The following is a 15,563-nucleotide window of genomic DNA, read 5'->3' as shown; positions in this document are numbered from 1 at the left end:
ATGTCAAATAACATGGCTGTTCTAACTTCATCCATTCATTGCTGTGTTGCTTGAAATAGTTTTCAACTCTGACCGAATGTGCTTTCACAGCGTCAGCGAATGTGCTCTCAAACACTAACAGGGAGGAATGGGTCATCTGTGTTGTTTGCCTGATTGTTGCTTGTAGTTTAAGAGAATGTGCCCCATGAATAGATTGACGGACATGATTTTGATTACATTTTGCATGTGGTATGTGATATTCAGGATCTGAGAAGAGGAAGCATGGGATGCTGAATATCTCAAACTTGTTCTGCTTCACATGACCTCTGGATATGTCTTGTTGACAGAGAAAGTCATGGCTGTTTGGCTTAAATAGCATCCTCGTCTGAAAGAATTGTTTAATCTAAGAACATGGGTATTTATTACCATTTTTTAGAAATATTAGTTGAAGATAGACAGATTTTATAGCATTATTTTCCTAAATATTGTAGAATAGAATTTTGTTATTTTTTATATTTATCAAAATAGTATATGCTTTGTATGTTTGAAGTTTTATAGTATAAAAGTTTGTAGTTTTTGTATTTATGGAAATAGTGCAACGTAAGAAGGAATTAGAGTAAAACCATAGCTTTATGTTTTTAAGTAAATAGAATAGAAGTTTGTATATATTTTTTTCATATTTTAAAAAATTATTAATCCTCTAAGGCAAGAGTAAAACCGTTTCTTTTTTTCTCTTCATATTATAGTTGATAAATGCTTGATTTAAACATATTTTATTCATGAAAATATACGTCAAGAATGGATTAGCCAGCAAGATCCGTGGAGTTTATTTGAAGGCCTTCCCATATTTGATCATACATGTAGCTGATGGTTTGACTTTGATATGGGACTTTTACAGTAGTGTGTTTTAAATGAACTTGTCATGTTTTTGCATGTGGATGATGTTCAGATTTGTTGAGCTCATGCAAGGTCCATCTTCATCATAATAGTCTCATTACTGCTGGGGGCTCAAGTGTTACTAATGAGTGGTCCTAATGGGTCATCCTTGGCTCCGTGATTCGCTGTGCAGAGTTACGTCCCTTGGATATTCCAGAAACATATCTTTAGGCCAGAATTACATTTCTCAGTTTGTAAAGTAATAAACATCCAAGACTTACATCACTAGCAGCTGTCCTCCAACATTAACTCAACATGTTGTGGAATACTGATTAAAGTCCCTTTAATCCTAACTCACTCACTCACTCACTCATTACTGCATGTGGCTAGTGAAATTACAATTACAAGTGACAGACAGAAACTTTGGCAAAGGGGGGACAGAATTCTGCACCTCTGGCAATTTTTTTGTTAAATATCTTGTATTATTTTAAATTTTGTCAAAACAGTTTGGAAGGGAGTGGAATACAATATATTTTTCAAATCTGTGTACGTGGTAAATGGTTAACATGTAATAGACATAAGTTTGGAGGTTTGTTTGCTTCCCCAGTCATCTGGGTGGGACGGGTGGCTCTGTGTTTCAGCATTGATGTGTTCAGTCCATGGTCTGAGTTTGATGCCCATTGACTACAGTGAAGACATTTTGCGAGAGTTGCTTAAACTAGACTAACAATGAACTCAGTTATTTCATCTTATTTTGAGACCATTTTTCTTGATTTTTGTAACCTCAGCTTCAGAAACAACAATGTTATATTTATATTCTTCCACATTTGAGCAAATATTTTGTTTATCTAAGTTTAAATTAATTGAATATTTAACAACTGTTGTGTATATTTTTAAGGACAGGTGCTCCCATTGATCACATAATGCAAACCAAAGACATTCTAGTAGAGGCCTTACATATTTCTCTAGGGTAGTACTGGCCTTGACCGTGACCTTATCTCTCCACTCTTTCTTTCCCAGGTGCCCAGATAGACGACAAGTCTCCTCGTCGCCCAGCCACGCGCGTTGCAGCTCCCCCTGGTGGTGCTTCCACAAAGCTATGGTAGTCAACGTGCTACCCAAGGGCAGATAACTCGGGCTGTCTCTCGCTTACAGTAATGAAGTGTCAAAGTGGAGAGCTTGTCAAGTGTTGCGTTCTTAATTGCTACAGATTATGAGAGAATGTTTTGTTGGGTGGTCATACTTTGTGTACAACCTGCAGACTACTTGTCACATGTAGGATACGTAAGCGTGCAGATACTGTAAACGCGACGTGACAGAAAAGAAACATTGACACAATATGGTCTTCAACTCATTTTAATTTTAATTCATGTTTTATTCTACATTTCGATAAAACCTTCATGTTTTATTCTACATTTCGATAAAACCGTCATGTTTGCAGTTGTACAGAATGTGTGAATGCCAGTTTTCAACGTTCATCTGTTTCATCATTCCGTGTTAAGTTGAAAACTCAACGATTCATTTCTAAACATATAATGGAATCTGGTCGTTAAAAAAGATAACAGCATGAATTTCTATTTCGCTTGAAAAATACTTCTAGTCTTACTGGAACTTATTTCCAATATCAACATCACATGGTGACAAAATTTCAGTTGAATATTGTGAGTGACAAGCCTTGATTGTATGGTGGATGTGTAAACACGTGACAGTCACATGATGTGTCACGTGACCCCCTTGACTGCCCGCTGCTGTTGGAGCAATGATCTCAGAACATCATTCCCGTGATGATGCATTTGTGAAGCAAACCGAACAGTGATTGTTTTTACGAAGGGTAAACGTCTTTTGGAATATATACCGGATTGAATATCTATGTTCTATGTACATGTCAGGGATAATGGAAGAGATTGCTGAACAGTCTAGTCTCAAAACTGAATTACCCAAAACATAATCTGAATTTAAAAAACTGGTTGACAAATGCAGATTCAAGGGTCAAAGGTCAACATTCGACGGCAAGCTTTTAACCTGAACTCTATTTCCCCACCAAAGGGAGGTAACTGAAGTAGTGGATGTATGAACCAGTGAGTCACAATCACTTGTGTTCACGCTATTCAGTAAAGACAGCTTATTGTCAGGGTTCGACGTATAATGTTTTACAAGATACATAATAATTTTATTTCTTTGTACAAGTAACCAAATATGATTCATGATATTGTAGACACGTGTCCATTTTGTTTTTGTATTGTAGACTGTGCATGTTTTGTTGAGTTTTTGTCAAATTCATTTTAAACACATAAATATTTTACAGAAGTGAAAATGATTTTACTTGCAAGAGGAGATTATTTGCCTACATTCTTACTAATATAATTAACACACCGGGAACAATCCACTTTTATCTTCAATACTAATTTTATTTTTTTTAAACATAAGTATCCAGGTTAAGAAAAGATATTGCTAGTACTTGTCTCAGTAACTTAACTGTCTCGTTAAAAAATCCTGGAGTTAATTAGTAGGCCCTGTTAACGAGCGACTACCTATGCAACAGGAGAGGTATAATCTATTGTACAAGAAAGTATTTAATAATCATTAATCAGACATTCGAGTACACCATGTATATGTAGGGGTTGTCAGTGTATAGCAGATTATTGTAAATTATATTCTTTTATACCATGGTTTGGAAATTGTATGCTTTGAGTTAGGACAGGCCACTTGAAACTTGCTTCACACTTGTTCCATTTAAAATGATTTCTTAATTTTGTCCTATTATCCCTTTCTCAACTGTCATTCCTTGAACCAAAGATCAGTTTTTGCATCTGCTTTATGAATGGACTATCTATTGCATATTATCCCATGTCTTTTCTCTGTGGATGGTGTAGTATATTTCCTGGTGGAATGCAATTCTATCTAACTGCATTTCTAACTATTTCTACCTAACTATATTTCAGTATTTTCTGAATTAAAACATGTTTTGAAATTGTCTAGATTTGTTTCCAAAACGTAACAAAAGCTTGTTGGAATTTGGAATTTAAAATTTGGATTTGAAGAGTATTAATGATAATGGTTTCGGAGCTCCCTGCACCATCCACACAGCAAGAACACTGTCTAAGAGTCGTGTCTATCCCAGTGCCTGGATCAGTGGAAGAGAAGGACAATGGCCTTGTTGATATTGTCATAGTCGTAGCCTGTTGTAGGTGTCAGCATTTACATCTCTACCATGTACTGCCAGTCAAGGCAAATAAATTATTGCTTCTGATCATGTTGTTCTGCTGTGTTTGCAAGTTGACGTTTCTCCACGGAGACTGAAGGTAGCTCTTAGTGCTGATTCCTCTCATATCTGGAGTTCTTCATATGGCGCGAATATCGGTAAAACTGGCATTGAACTCACTCTCGGTATTCGAGGCTAGACAACATCCCAGCAAGTGGTGGATGATACAAGGTCTTGTAGACAAAATGTGACCCTGCATATCTGCTGTTTTCAAAGTATTTAGCACCTCCAGACCAACTTATGCACACATCTGTATATATGCTCCCTGAATGTTGACTAAATTCAATATTTGCTTATTAAACAACTGATAAACATGAAACAGGTCATCCTGCTGGGAACTTTTTTCAACCTGCATACATCAAGGCAATGTGTTTGCTCAGTGTAATATTGACTGTAGACATACATAGCTGTAGTTAGTCGACACTACATTATGGAGAGGGCCACTCAAACACTATATTCATATGCCCAGGGTTTTACACGATGCACAAATGTGCCTCCAGTACCCACAAATGTAGAGATCAGTTGATTGTGGCGACTCAACATACCCGACTCTCTGGATGTTGCTCATAAAGTCGACCTCTTGCCTCCATTATTTAGTGGCTAACATGATACAGAGGAAAATGTGATGACTCGGCAGAAAGCAACATCCACTCAACTTCATTGGACGCTTATAATAATTACCAATCCTTAAGGAAGAAAGTAAAAGTAGGCAGTGAAATAATTTTATTCTCCCATAATGATTACACATCACCGTCTGTGTATCAAATATGTCCCACATTTGTCCCACCAAAGGGCTGTCATCAGCCCTGCTATCACACAGTGTAATTTACACCATCCTCAGTGATGCAGGGTATAATATCTACACACCATCCTCAGCGGTCCAGGGAACAACTCCACTGAATTATGATAAAGACCCTGGACCTATAGGTTCAAATTTAAATTGTTATTAATAATAACTAGGTACAAACACAAGAGGACATATATGCTAAATTACTGATGCAAGAAATGGATATAGAGATGTTGTTTCCAAACTGGCAAAATGGTCCGGAGTTTTGGTATACTACAAAAAATAAAAATACACTGGATAATCATGATAATTACAGATGGATTTACAAACACTTATGTAACAGTAAGGTCAAATTAATTCCTTGGTCGACAAGCCAACCATTCAGAAGCATAAAGCCAAATAAATATGCTGCAAGGATCTTAAATATTATTTTCCAACAAGACATATAAAAATCTAACGTAGATGTTAAAATGAGACTGGCAGATCTGTAAACAAGGCAGTAAATCTAATGAACAAATAATATGTCTGAAAGGGAAAAACATGGAATTACATTGACATCAAAACAAGCTCAATTGTTTTGCATGTTGTTCAGTTGAAATAGATATAACTGTATTTCAGTCAACAAACGTCTTCCAAAAAACTAATTCCACCTCCCTGTTCCGTATTTTCGGAATACCATGAGAGGTGCGCATGCGCATAGGAATCAGTATGTGTGTTTATAGGAATCGGTTAGTATCAGAAGTTTTTTTGAGAAAACGATTGTAATACACGAAAGTCATCTGAAGCCCGACAGTAGCTTTTCCAGTAAAATCTTCCATGTTTACAATTTTCTGTATTATCATGAGAATCAAGAGCGTGTAGTAACATCCTGTTGTAAATATTGAGGGGACTGCTGGTGGACAACAATTGCATTCACTGATAAGTGACCTCTGACCCTGACTATTTACCGGTTTGGGTGGATATAAAAAAATTATGATTGAAAATCTAAAATAAGTTTAGGTCAAATTCAATTAATGGTTGTCTGGAGCTATACATCAGTCATCGCCCTTGACCTTGTTATAGAAGGACATTCCATGAAGTACCAAGCACAGTTTTTGTTACAACACAACATGGCAGCAAGATGGACACGATTGTTGTGTTAGCTCCACTGGGCTGTCTCCGGTTGAGCTAACCACCATAGTGAAAGAACAGGATATTATGTACAGATATTACACATGGCAACAGGGACAGATTGGTCTGTCTCACAGACCCTTGAGAATAAATAAAAATATAATCCACGACAAGTCTAGAATGATTTGGCAAGCCTAGGTTGCCTCAGCTCTTGGCTTGAAATTAAGCATGGTTATAAGCTCTGGATTTTACTTTATATTTTGTAGATATCAAATTTAAAATCAGATAACAATATTTCTGGGTCTAAATGTTATTACAGCTCCAAAAAGTGACTGATGACTGACAAATTTAAGCACCACAGAATGTACAATACTAACTGCACTTCCCACTACTCCTAGACCAACTACCATATCAAACAAACCCAAGTAACCATAGTTACCAAGTATTGGGAATTTTGTTAAATGTATGCATGGTTTATACCCATTAATCAGGTCACAGCCATTATGTCTGAATGGTTAACAAACATAATATAGAAACCCAAGTACCACATTTTTTGTTACAGTTTTTGTTGTGGTTAGTTGATCGGTGCCAAGAAATAACCAACCAGTAGTCTCCCCTGGCAAAGCACCTGAAGACAGGTTTAACTAGGACATTGTTACTTCCCAGGTGACTAATGGGATCGGGTGGTCAGGCTCGCTGGCTTGGTCGACACACATCATCGGTTCCCAGTTGCGTAGATCGATGCTCATGCTGTTGATCACTGGATTGTGTGGTCCAGACTCGATTATTTACTGACCACCGCCATATAGCTGGGATATTGCTGAGTGCATCTCAAAACTAAGCTCACTCACTCCTTCCAATGTCAGGTCAAGGTGACCTCGCTATGTCAATGGCATAACAGCTAGGTCAAACACGAAACTAAATACATTTAATTCCCTTCTGACCCATATGAAAACCCATCTGTACTGCACACATGGTGTAAGTAGATAACACAGAACCTGAGAAAAAGTAAATGTTATTTTGTGCAAAACACTAACCTAGGCCAACACTAAATCATTCTTGGTTTCAAAATTACATCACAGGGGTGGAAATAACTGTAAAATTGCTAGTGTACTCCGGAACAGTGGCACATGTAAAGTCACTTGCCCTGATAATTTTTCCACTATACCGACTGTTTTCTTGCTGATTTCTTTAATAAACAACATAATTAACATTGGAAAGTCAACTGGACACCGGTACAGTGTGATATACAAATTTGCTTGCCCGACAGAAAAAACCACTGGACTCGGATATCGGGCAATGGGTTATTTCCTCCCCTGCATCACTTTTTTTTCGGTTTCCCAGAATGATAATGAACATTATTTCTTATTTACATTGTTGGTTATCTAGATAAGGAATTGATGAGAATCTCCCATCAATGTAAAATAAAACAACAGTAACCATAGTAACTAACAATAAACAATGCATAAAAACAATAACAAAGCTGAAAAGTGCAACATTTTGAAATATATCTGAAACATGTTGAATATGTTTTGAATAAATGGAAATAGTACCATAATAATTTGTACACGCTACACTGTCTCTATGTCTGTGGATAATAGCTCATCATCCATCATTCTGTATTCATAAATCTAAAATCAGCGATACATAAATATTTCGACTATGTTAAACGTATTGAGAAACATATTCACAACCAGTCATCCCAAATAAACAAATCCATATCAGTTCAAGCGTTGAAACTTATCTGCCTGATAATGTTGAGCAGTATGAGCATTCTGGGTGAGTTGGCGAATATTGCAAACTGCAATGTCAGCACTTCTACTGCTACACTCCTGGAACTGAACCATCTACTCCACATAAGAACAGTCAACCTCTACAATAAACACATGACAGTCATGTGATATGTGACTACATGAAGTAATCTGTGGCCCAAAAGTGAACAGCATTCTATTCCAGTATGTGACATCTATGTATCGTGACATCTCTAGTAACCATGGTAACTGCTTTTTTTATATCAATTGTGCAAATGAAAACAGTGTCTACATAGATGATATGGATATATTGTAAAGACTACCTAGGAAATGAAGATTTTTAAAGCAACCAGTATGAAAGCCATCTAAAGACAATTGATGTAGAAAACGTAAAAATATACCGGCAAGAAGATACACTGAAACACTTCAGTGGGCTGGTATTCTGAGTATATAGAAGATAGACACAAATATGGCCCACACAAAACATTCAAGACAAAACTGTTTCTGTCACTGATCAACTGATTTCGTATTTTCTGGAATGCAGTGTCTAACATTCATGACTCCATGTTGTGGACTGTTGCTCAAGATGATGGTCCATCTTGCTGAGTATTGAACACCAACATGGACAATCATCAGGACACATTCATGTTGTCTTGGGCCAGTGGTTACTTCCAATGTATTATCATTAAGGCAGTGCTGTGCACAGAATTATGCAAGTCCTGTAATCTTTGTTGTGACTCTAATCTTAGAAGCTTGCGAGATTTAGGAGTCCTAGATTTAAGTACCACTACACAAACCCAAATTTCCTCGAGGCCACCTTAATTTCAAAACTGAATGAAACAAACACCATTCCTGATCTCAGTTTTGATCGTGGATATCAATGGGAAATAAGTAAGGTTAATATCAGTCTTTACTGTGATATCATTCATGCATTTTCTCCTGATACTCTTGTCAAGGTAGCTTTCCATCAGGATTTCTTCTTTATGTGTCTACCAAACATCAATTATATTGTATTAATTATATTGTCAGTTGACAGATTCAGTTCTGACCGTCCATCTTGTTTCCATTCACCTCTTCCGTCAGACCTCTAACCAGTCGTTTTGGAAGTCTCCATTCTCTTACGTACAATCTCTTCAGAATCTATCCATTTTGAAAATATTTTAATCTAAAAACAAACATTCTAGAACATGTTAAGAAATATTCTAGAAAATGTTATGAATATGTTCGCTCTCTGTCAAAATGGTATCCTGTTTCAAGTTCTCATCATCTTTCGCGATTTTCACAAAGCGCACCCCGCACAGTAGTCCGAGCGACAGGAGAACTATACAGATCACGAAGATCATTCTGTTGCCGTGACGGAACACGTCTTCGTGCAGCAACATCAACACAACACAAGAAATGAGGTTCAGGGGGATTCGGAACCAGTTCATTATGCTGTAACGGTGCGACTCCGGAATTATGTGGTTCCGGAGAAATCCCATGCTTGGAAAATAGATTCCGACTCCGAACTCGAACAATAACAAAGCAACGTAAGTAACAGTCACATTCCTCTGCTCGGGATGAGTCGATATCACACACACCGACATACTCGTGATGCCTATTATTGTCGCTGCTATCAACATGGTCGTCACTGGAATGTTCCGTGAAATAAGAATTTGGTTCACAGCCTGACCAATCAGAATACACACCATAAAACTGGAGAAGGTCAGACCGAGAGATGGATGACCTGTGTCCAATATTGGTGTCCATAGAAATATAATAATGTAGATAACACTCTCAAACAGGGCTTCAATGGCACCGATCATGAAAATCTTCTCATTGGTGACAATACTCTTGAAGCCTTCACCACACACCTTCCGGGAACTTCACTTTATGTCCACTGTAGTTCTCATTCCAGTGGGTGGAGATTATGATCCCCACAAATATCAAGAATGGAACAGCCAGCATGTACGGTGCCACGGGTCCAAGACCGAACCATTCCGATACAATGTTTGTTGTAATTCCAGCTGTCATGGCCAGAATACCATTCCAGAAAGATGCTTTAGCAAAAGTGAGTGAAATCCATTCTTTTGGAAAGTCATGAGTTTCCAGATGTTCGTGAACGTACCAAGCCTCGAAGGCGGAAAACAAAACAGATGTTGCCACACCGCCGACGATTCTTCCGATGATTAATATCATGTAGCTTCTGGACAGTTTGAGCAAGCATGACAAGGAATAGGTCACTGTAAACACAACACATAATTTCTTGCGGCCAAACTGATCCGCAGCAATCGGAGTCCATGATCCCAGAATGACAGAGGAGGCGAACCCCGAAGACATAGAGTACAGCGATCTGCTCTTCCTGGAAACCATAGTAACTGTAGAGTTTGTACAAGTACGGCCCTTGAAGCCAGTCGGCGAACATGGCAACCAGGTAGACCAGGTAGTAGCCTCGCTGGAACTTGAGGAACTGGGGATTGTTGCCGACAGATTCATCTTTCCGTGTACGGTGGGCCCAGAACTGCAAGATGGCGCAGAGCACGGCAAGAGCCACAAACAGGACAGAGGTAATCAGCAACATCGTGACGGCTTGCGGTGTCGTCTACTTCATGGTTCTGTGGAAGAGTCATGAGAATACACAATAAAATAAATACTCTATAATAGACTCTACAAATAAATGCAGCTTGGATAAATGTTTCTGGGTAACAGGTGATTGTTGGTTGTTCAATGCTGTATTCAGCAACGTTGCTATCCAACATCAGTGTTCGAAATACCTGCCTGCCCGAACGCCCGGGACGGGTTATTTTCAACACGGACTGCCAGATTCTCAAGTTCACCTGCCCCAATTTTTGGGAGTTTCATACCCTGCCAACATATTGCTACATTCTTTCTGTCATCTTTCATCTGTTTTACACAGTCGTTTATTTCCAAAGCAGAGACGTGACGTCGGAAGCTAACCTACTAATTGCATGAGCTGACTCTCAAATCACGGAAGCACATTAATTCATGACAGAAACTTCAAACACATCCCGTTACTTTTTGGTGACGTGTCTTTAGCATCTCTTTGCGCTGAACAACGAATTTTGAAAACAGTAAATAATTGCGCTCATAACATCATATATCATGTTACATAATGCACATATACCTAATTACCAAACGTGGTACACACCTTGATGTCACACTACACACGACTGCTGATGACAGGTACTTGTTCGCTCTCCGCAAGCTGCCATGTCAACTTATACACTCGAAGCCAAAACCTACAGTCACAATCTTGCTTCATTTACATCTACATTGCAAATGAACATGACATATTTCATTCAGATATTTTTTAGTTATGAATTCCTGAATATTATGAGATATTGTCGTGTATTACAATAATTACACATGTAAAAGTTTGAGTTCGTAGCTACCCGGAAGTACAACCCACGTGTGACATCCGGTGTGAAGTGAGCCCAAGAAGCCGGCAACATGGCAACTCAGAAGTTACCTCAGAAAAAATATTATAGACAAAGAGCTCACTCAAATCCAATATCTGATCACAGCTTTGATTAGTATGAACATTTCAGCATAGTTATATCATGTGTATTTTTGCGATAACAACGCTGTATGACATCTGGTGCTGAGATGGAAATCTTTTTGTGCCGCTTCAAACAATAATCCGATTTAACATTAATCACCTCTATATTTATGGCTTAAGAATCAAGCAAACCAGACATTTAAAAGATGCATAAAAGTATTTTTAAAGAAGGTGTTTTCTCAAGAGACATTCCCTTTAATATATTTCCATTTGATTGACAATATGTATGGCAGCAGCGTAATAATGATTCGCGTCACAGTACAATGTCATGTCGTTGTATCAAACATTTTGCCAAATATCACTCATCAAAGGTTTTCTTTGTTCTCTGTTAGACATACAGATATGTCTATGTACACCTGTTATATGTTATGGTTTCATTTTATTACACCATTTCATTATGGCCATGTTACAGGTAAAGTATGTTTCTTTGTGAGTTTGTGACTATTCTTTCATGAATGTATATAGATCTACATCTTTGATACTAGATGTATTACTTTGTTACTCCTTGTATTTTGCACTACAATAACTGCTATGTCTTTTCTCAGTCCAGTAGATCCCTGGCACATGGATTGGTCAGAGCACTACCCACAGTTCTGTAAGCCTCTAGATACTGAGACTGATGGCTCTAGGGCGAGAACTCGGCCGACACACCAGGTGGAGTTTGCAGACATTGGGTGTGGATATGGTGGTTTGCTTGGTAGGTTTATAGACATATTGCACCTTTTGAAAAATGATATTGATATTGACAGGAAGACAGAAATTGATTCTACAAAACCTAAAAAATCATCCCTCTTAACATATCAGGGTGACATTAAGAAGACTGCATTACATCTGCCCCTTTGCCAAGGAACCCATGTCTTGGGGTGCAGAGTTGCCTCCCTTAACCTCCAGGATTTGTTGTCAAGGATTTTACCCTCATTGCATGGATTGTTTTCCATTATATCGGTTACTAGGTTACCTATACTAGGCTATAGTCTGCCATCATACACCTTGAGTATTGCTGAGTGCAGCAAAGAAACTTTAGTGGTTGTTTTCTGTGTTCAGTACAGTTGTCTCCCTTGTTTCCTGAGTCGCTGATATTGGGGATGGAAATTCGTGTGAAAGTGTCGGACTATGTCAAGGACAGAATCAAAGCTCTACGTGAACAGAACTCGGAACACTATCAGAACATTGCATGTATTCGAACCAATGCCATGAAGTACCTGCCCAACTACTTCTTCAAAGGTCAGGTACGTGTCATGTACGAAGGTACAGTAATGCAGATACCATAAGTATCCCAATACAGAATTATTGTTTCATTGTTTCATCTTTTATAATTTTGCTGGTTAATGATAACACATTGACCATAAATACTTTATAATAAATACTGTCTAGACTGACAAGGCAGACCTCGACCATTCAGTGTCATACAGTCAAATCCCCGGAAATTGACCAAGTAGTTAATGTATAACCCTGATGGCTCAGTCCTGACATTTGGTTAAATTTTCATATCACTAATAGGGACACCTTATCAGTTCCAGTCTGATTAGCACAGACAGTGATTTCATCACTAATCTGCCTTTTGAACTCAAATGGCGGACAATGGTTTGTTAATTGGATCAGTTTGCTCATCGATCAGCTTCTCGTTGACTGACTTCGCTTAAGGCAGACCTTGGACCAAATTTCCTTCGAGTCATCGTGTGTATTTATGAGATCTAATTCGCGGTAACCGGTATTCAAATGACAACTATAACAGGGAATGGTCGGACCGACAGGTACTTCGAAGTTATGCATAATATTCGAGACACTGGCATTCGACTAATCAGGATTTGACTGTATATGTATTAAGTTGTTGAAAAAGTATTATAAAGTTGCTGCTTTTTGTGGACTGTTTGTGTAACATTTCCTGGCAGGTGAAATACTTGTTCATTATAAAGCCCAACTCACTCACTCTCTCATTCCAGCTGTCCAAGATGTTCTTCCTGTTTCCCGACCCTCACTTCAAGAAAACAAAACACAAGTGGAGGATCATCAGCCAGACGTTGTTAGCTGAATACGCGTACACACTGCGAGTGGGCGTAAGTGTTGACTTAATAGGGTTTTACCTGATGTGGAAATGTGTGTCCAGTACCCACAAATGTGTAGAATGGATGTAGAACAAAATATGATTTTTGTTTCTTGATTCATGTTCACCTTGTGAACATATAAGTTAGAAGTGAACTTCAGCTATCCATGCATACACACTGTGAGTGAGCGTAAATGTTGATGTCCTAGTATTTTTCATGATGCAGAAATATGTGTCCAATATGGATGCAGAAAAATACATGTTCACCTTGTGGAGATACCAGTCAAAATTGATCTTCAGCAATCCATAGGAGGTGGTGAATGCCATTGTGTGGTAATGTGACTGGTAACCTTCTAGTATATGACAAGCAGCTTGGGGTGTACACTTCCCAGGGAGCTTAGAATGAAATACTGATCCACTGACCAGGGCAAAAGTGTAGCACTTTGAGCATGAGTTGATCATCTTCATTATTGATATGCATGTTATTATTAATATTGTTGCAGGGTAAAGTGTACACGATAACAGATGTGAAGGATCTTCATGACTGGATGGTTGAGCATTTCGAAGCCTTTCCGTTATTCCAGCGGATGTCTGAAGAAGATTTGGTAAGTGTATGAACTTAGATGGTTACTATTTGAGTTTTGATTTCAACAAATTAATCATGTCTTTAAAAAAAATTAGGCTCACTCACAACATGAGGACAGTTTAGATCTTTTAAAAAAAAGAATAGGAAATAATTCAAATTATATTGGCAAGAGTAGTTATGTTTTGTTAAACATGTACATGTATCTATATGGAATAGCATTGCTGAATATAGGATACCGTGTTGTTGGTTCACTACAGCCAGATAAGGTGCCGAAATGTCCTGTGTAGAGTTGAGTCACTTACTAATGCCAGAATGTGATGATGATGTGTTCAAATCCCGGAGTCATCCTCGGTTCCTGGTTTGTCATCGCCTGCTTGCGGGTTTCATGACATAGAAGATGTCCAAGACCCACATCATTTTGCAAGTACTGAACTGAAATAACGGAAATACTGTACACTAAGTGACTGACTTGGATTTTTAACGACAGCGTATCAGTTACATTACTGATGTCCATCTTCATGTGGAAGGGAATTGATCTTCATTGACCCATGCTTGTCGTAAAAGGCGTTTCACAGGATCAGGTGGTCAGGCTCGCTGACTTGACTGAAACATGTCATCGTATCCCAATTGTGTAGATCGATGCTCATGCTGTTGATCACTGAATTGTCTGACTTGATTATTTACAGACCGCTGGCATATAGCTGGAATATTGTTGAGTGCAGCAGAAAAATTAACTCACTCACTTGCTCATGTGGAACATATGTTATATTTGGGATTACACTTAGTAAAGTACAAATTCTAGTTGAGTTGAGTCCCATCCGGGATTGGAAGTCCCGGTGGCTGAGCGGGTTAGGCGGCTGACTTTGTGTGCTGGCGATTAGGTGCCTGACTCTGAGGGTGTGGGTTCGAATCCCGGATGGGACTCAACTCAAAAAGTACTAGAATCTGTACTTTACTAAGAAAGTGTAATCCCAAATATAACATATGTTACATTTGGCCACTTTCTAAATGGCATTGTGTAATCATTGCTGTGGTGGGATGATAGCCTGAACTGGTGCAGGACTCAGACATTTACCCCTTAAGTGATACCCACTGTCACTACTGACATAGCTAGAAATGTAACAGAGGCAACCAGGAATAGAACTCCCATCATTCCACTAGAACTTGTAACCCACTGAAATTGAAATCTTTACTAAAGTTCGAACAGAGGTATCCAGTCCGCTTCCAAAATGATGGGGAAAAGTTTACAGTTAATCAGTTCCAGACAGGTAAATTGGCTTGAGATGCTATGTATTTCCATGAACACTTCAGTGTGTACTTCCTGTTTACAGAAGGACGACATCGTTGTGGACAAGTTGTTCGACAGTACAGAAGAAGGTCAGAAGGTCACACGAAACAAGGGAGATAAGCTGCTTGCTGTGTTCATGCGGATTGAGGACCCCTTCTGCAGCTCAAAGCCCTTGGACTTGAGCTGACTTTGTACATTGTACAAAATATTGTATCAAAACATTGTATATTACATCAAAACAATCACTTCATCTTTGCGCTGGTGTTTTGTGATGTGTATCCACTCATTGTACATTGTATTAAAACAGTCATTTCATCTTCA

The 15,563-nt window shown here is 38.5% G+C and overlaps 2 protein-coding genes and 1 long non-coding RNA gene across 10 annotated transcripts in view; 2 read left to right on the top strand and 1 right to left on the bottom strand.

Moving 5' to 3' along the window:
• The window catches only part of LOC124283962 (dihydropyrimidinase-like), a 139,203-nt gene extending 135,098 nt beyond the window's left edge, over positions 1 to 4,105 (top strand). For all 8 annotated transcript variants that reach the window (XM_046720005.1, XM_046720004.1, XM_046720012.1 and 5 more), the window contains one exon: positions 1,876 to 4,105. In XM_046720005.1, coding sequence (XP_046575961.1) covers positions 1,876 to 1,961 — 86 coding nt within the window. In that variant the 3' untranslated portion in view covers positions 1,962 to 4,105. The remainder of the gene's footprint in view (positions 1 to 1,875) is intronic.
• Positions 4,106 to 7,508: 3,403 nt separating this feature from the next.
• On the bottom strand, positions 7,509 to 11,173 carry LOC124283961. The gene is made up of 2 exons (XR_006900442.1): positions 10,914 to 11,173; positions 7,509 to 10,359 (listed from the first exon to the last, which is right to left on the bottom strand). It is a non-coding gene; the product is annotated as an uncharacterized LOC124283961 (long non-coding RNA).
• Positions 11,170 to 15,563, top strand: LOC124283959 (tRNA (guanine-N(7)-)-methyltransferase-like). The gene is made up of 6 exons (XM_046720003.1): positions 11,170 to 11,298; positions 11,870 to 12,021; positions 12,369 to 12,553; positions 13,268 to 13,381; positions 13,872 to 13,973; positions 15,286 to 15,563. Exons 1-6 carry the CDS (start codon positions 11,216 to 11,218, stop codon positions 15,427 to 15,429), a joined length of 780 nt encoding a protein of 259 aa, XP_046575959.1. The 5' UTR covers positions 11,170 to 11,215; the 3' UTR covers positions 15,430 to 15,563.

This window comes from Haliotis rubra, unplaced genomic scaffold, assembly GCF_003918875.1.
Source record: "Haliotis rubra isolate DU_JTF1 unplaced genomic scaffold, ASM391887v1 Scf326, whole genome shotgun sequence".
In the NCBI taxonomy this organism is placed as follows: Eukaryota; Metazoa; Mollusca; class Gastropoda; order Lepetellida; family Haliotidae; genus Haliotis; species Haliotis rubra.
The sequence above is the reverse complement of the archived record's forward strand: the minus strand, read 5'-3'. Positions and strand labels throughout refer to the sequence as shown.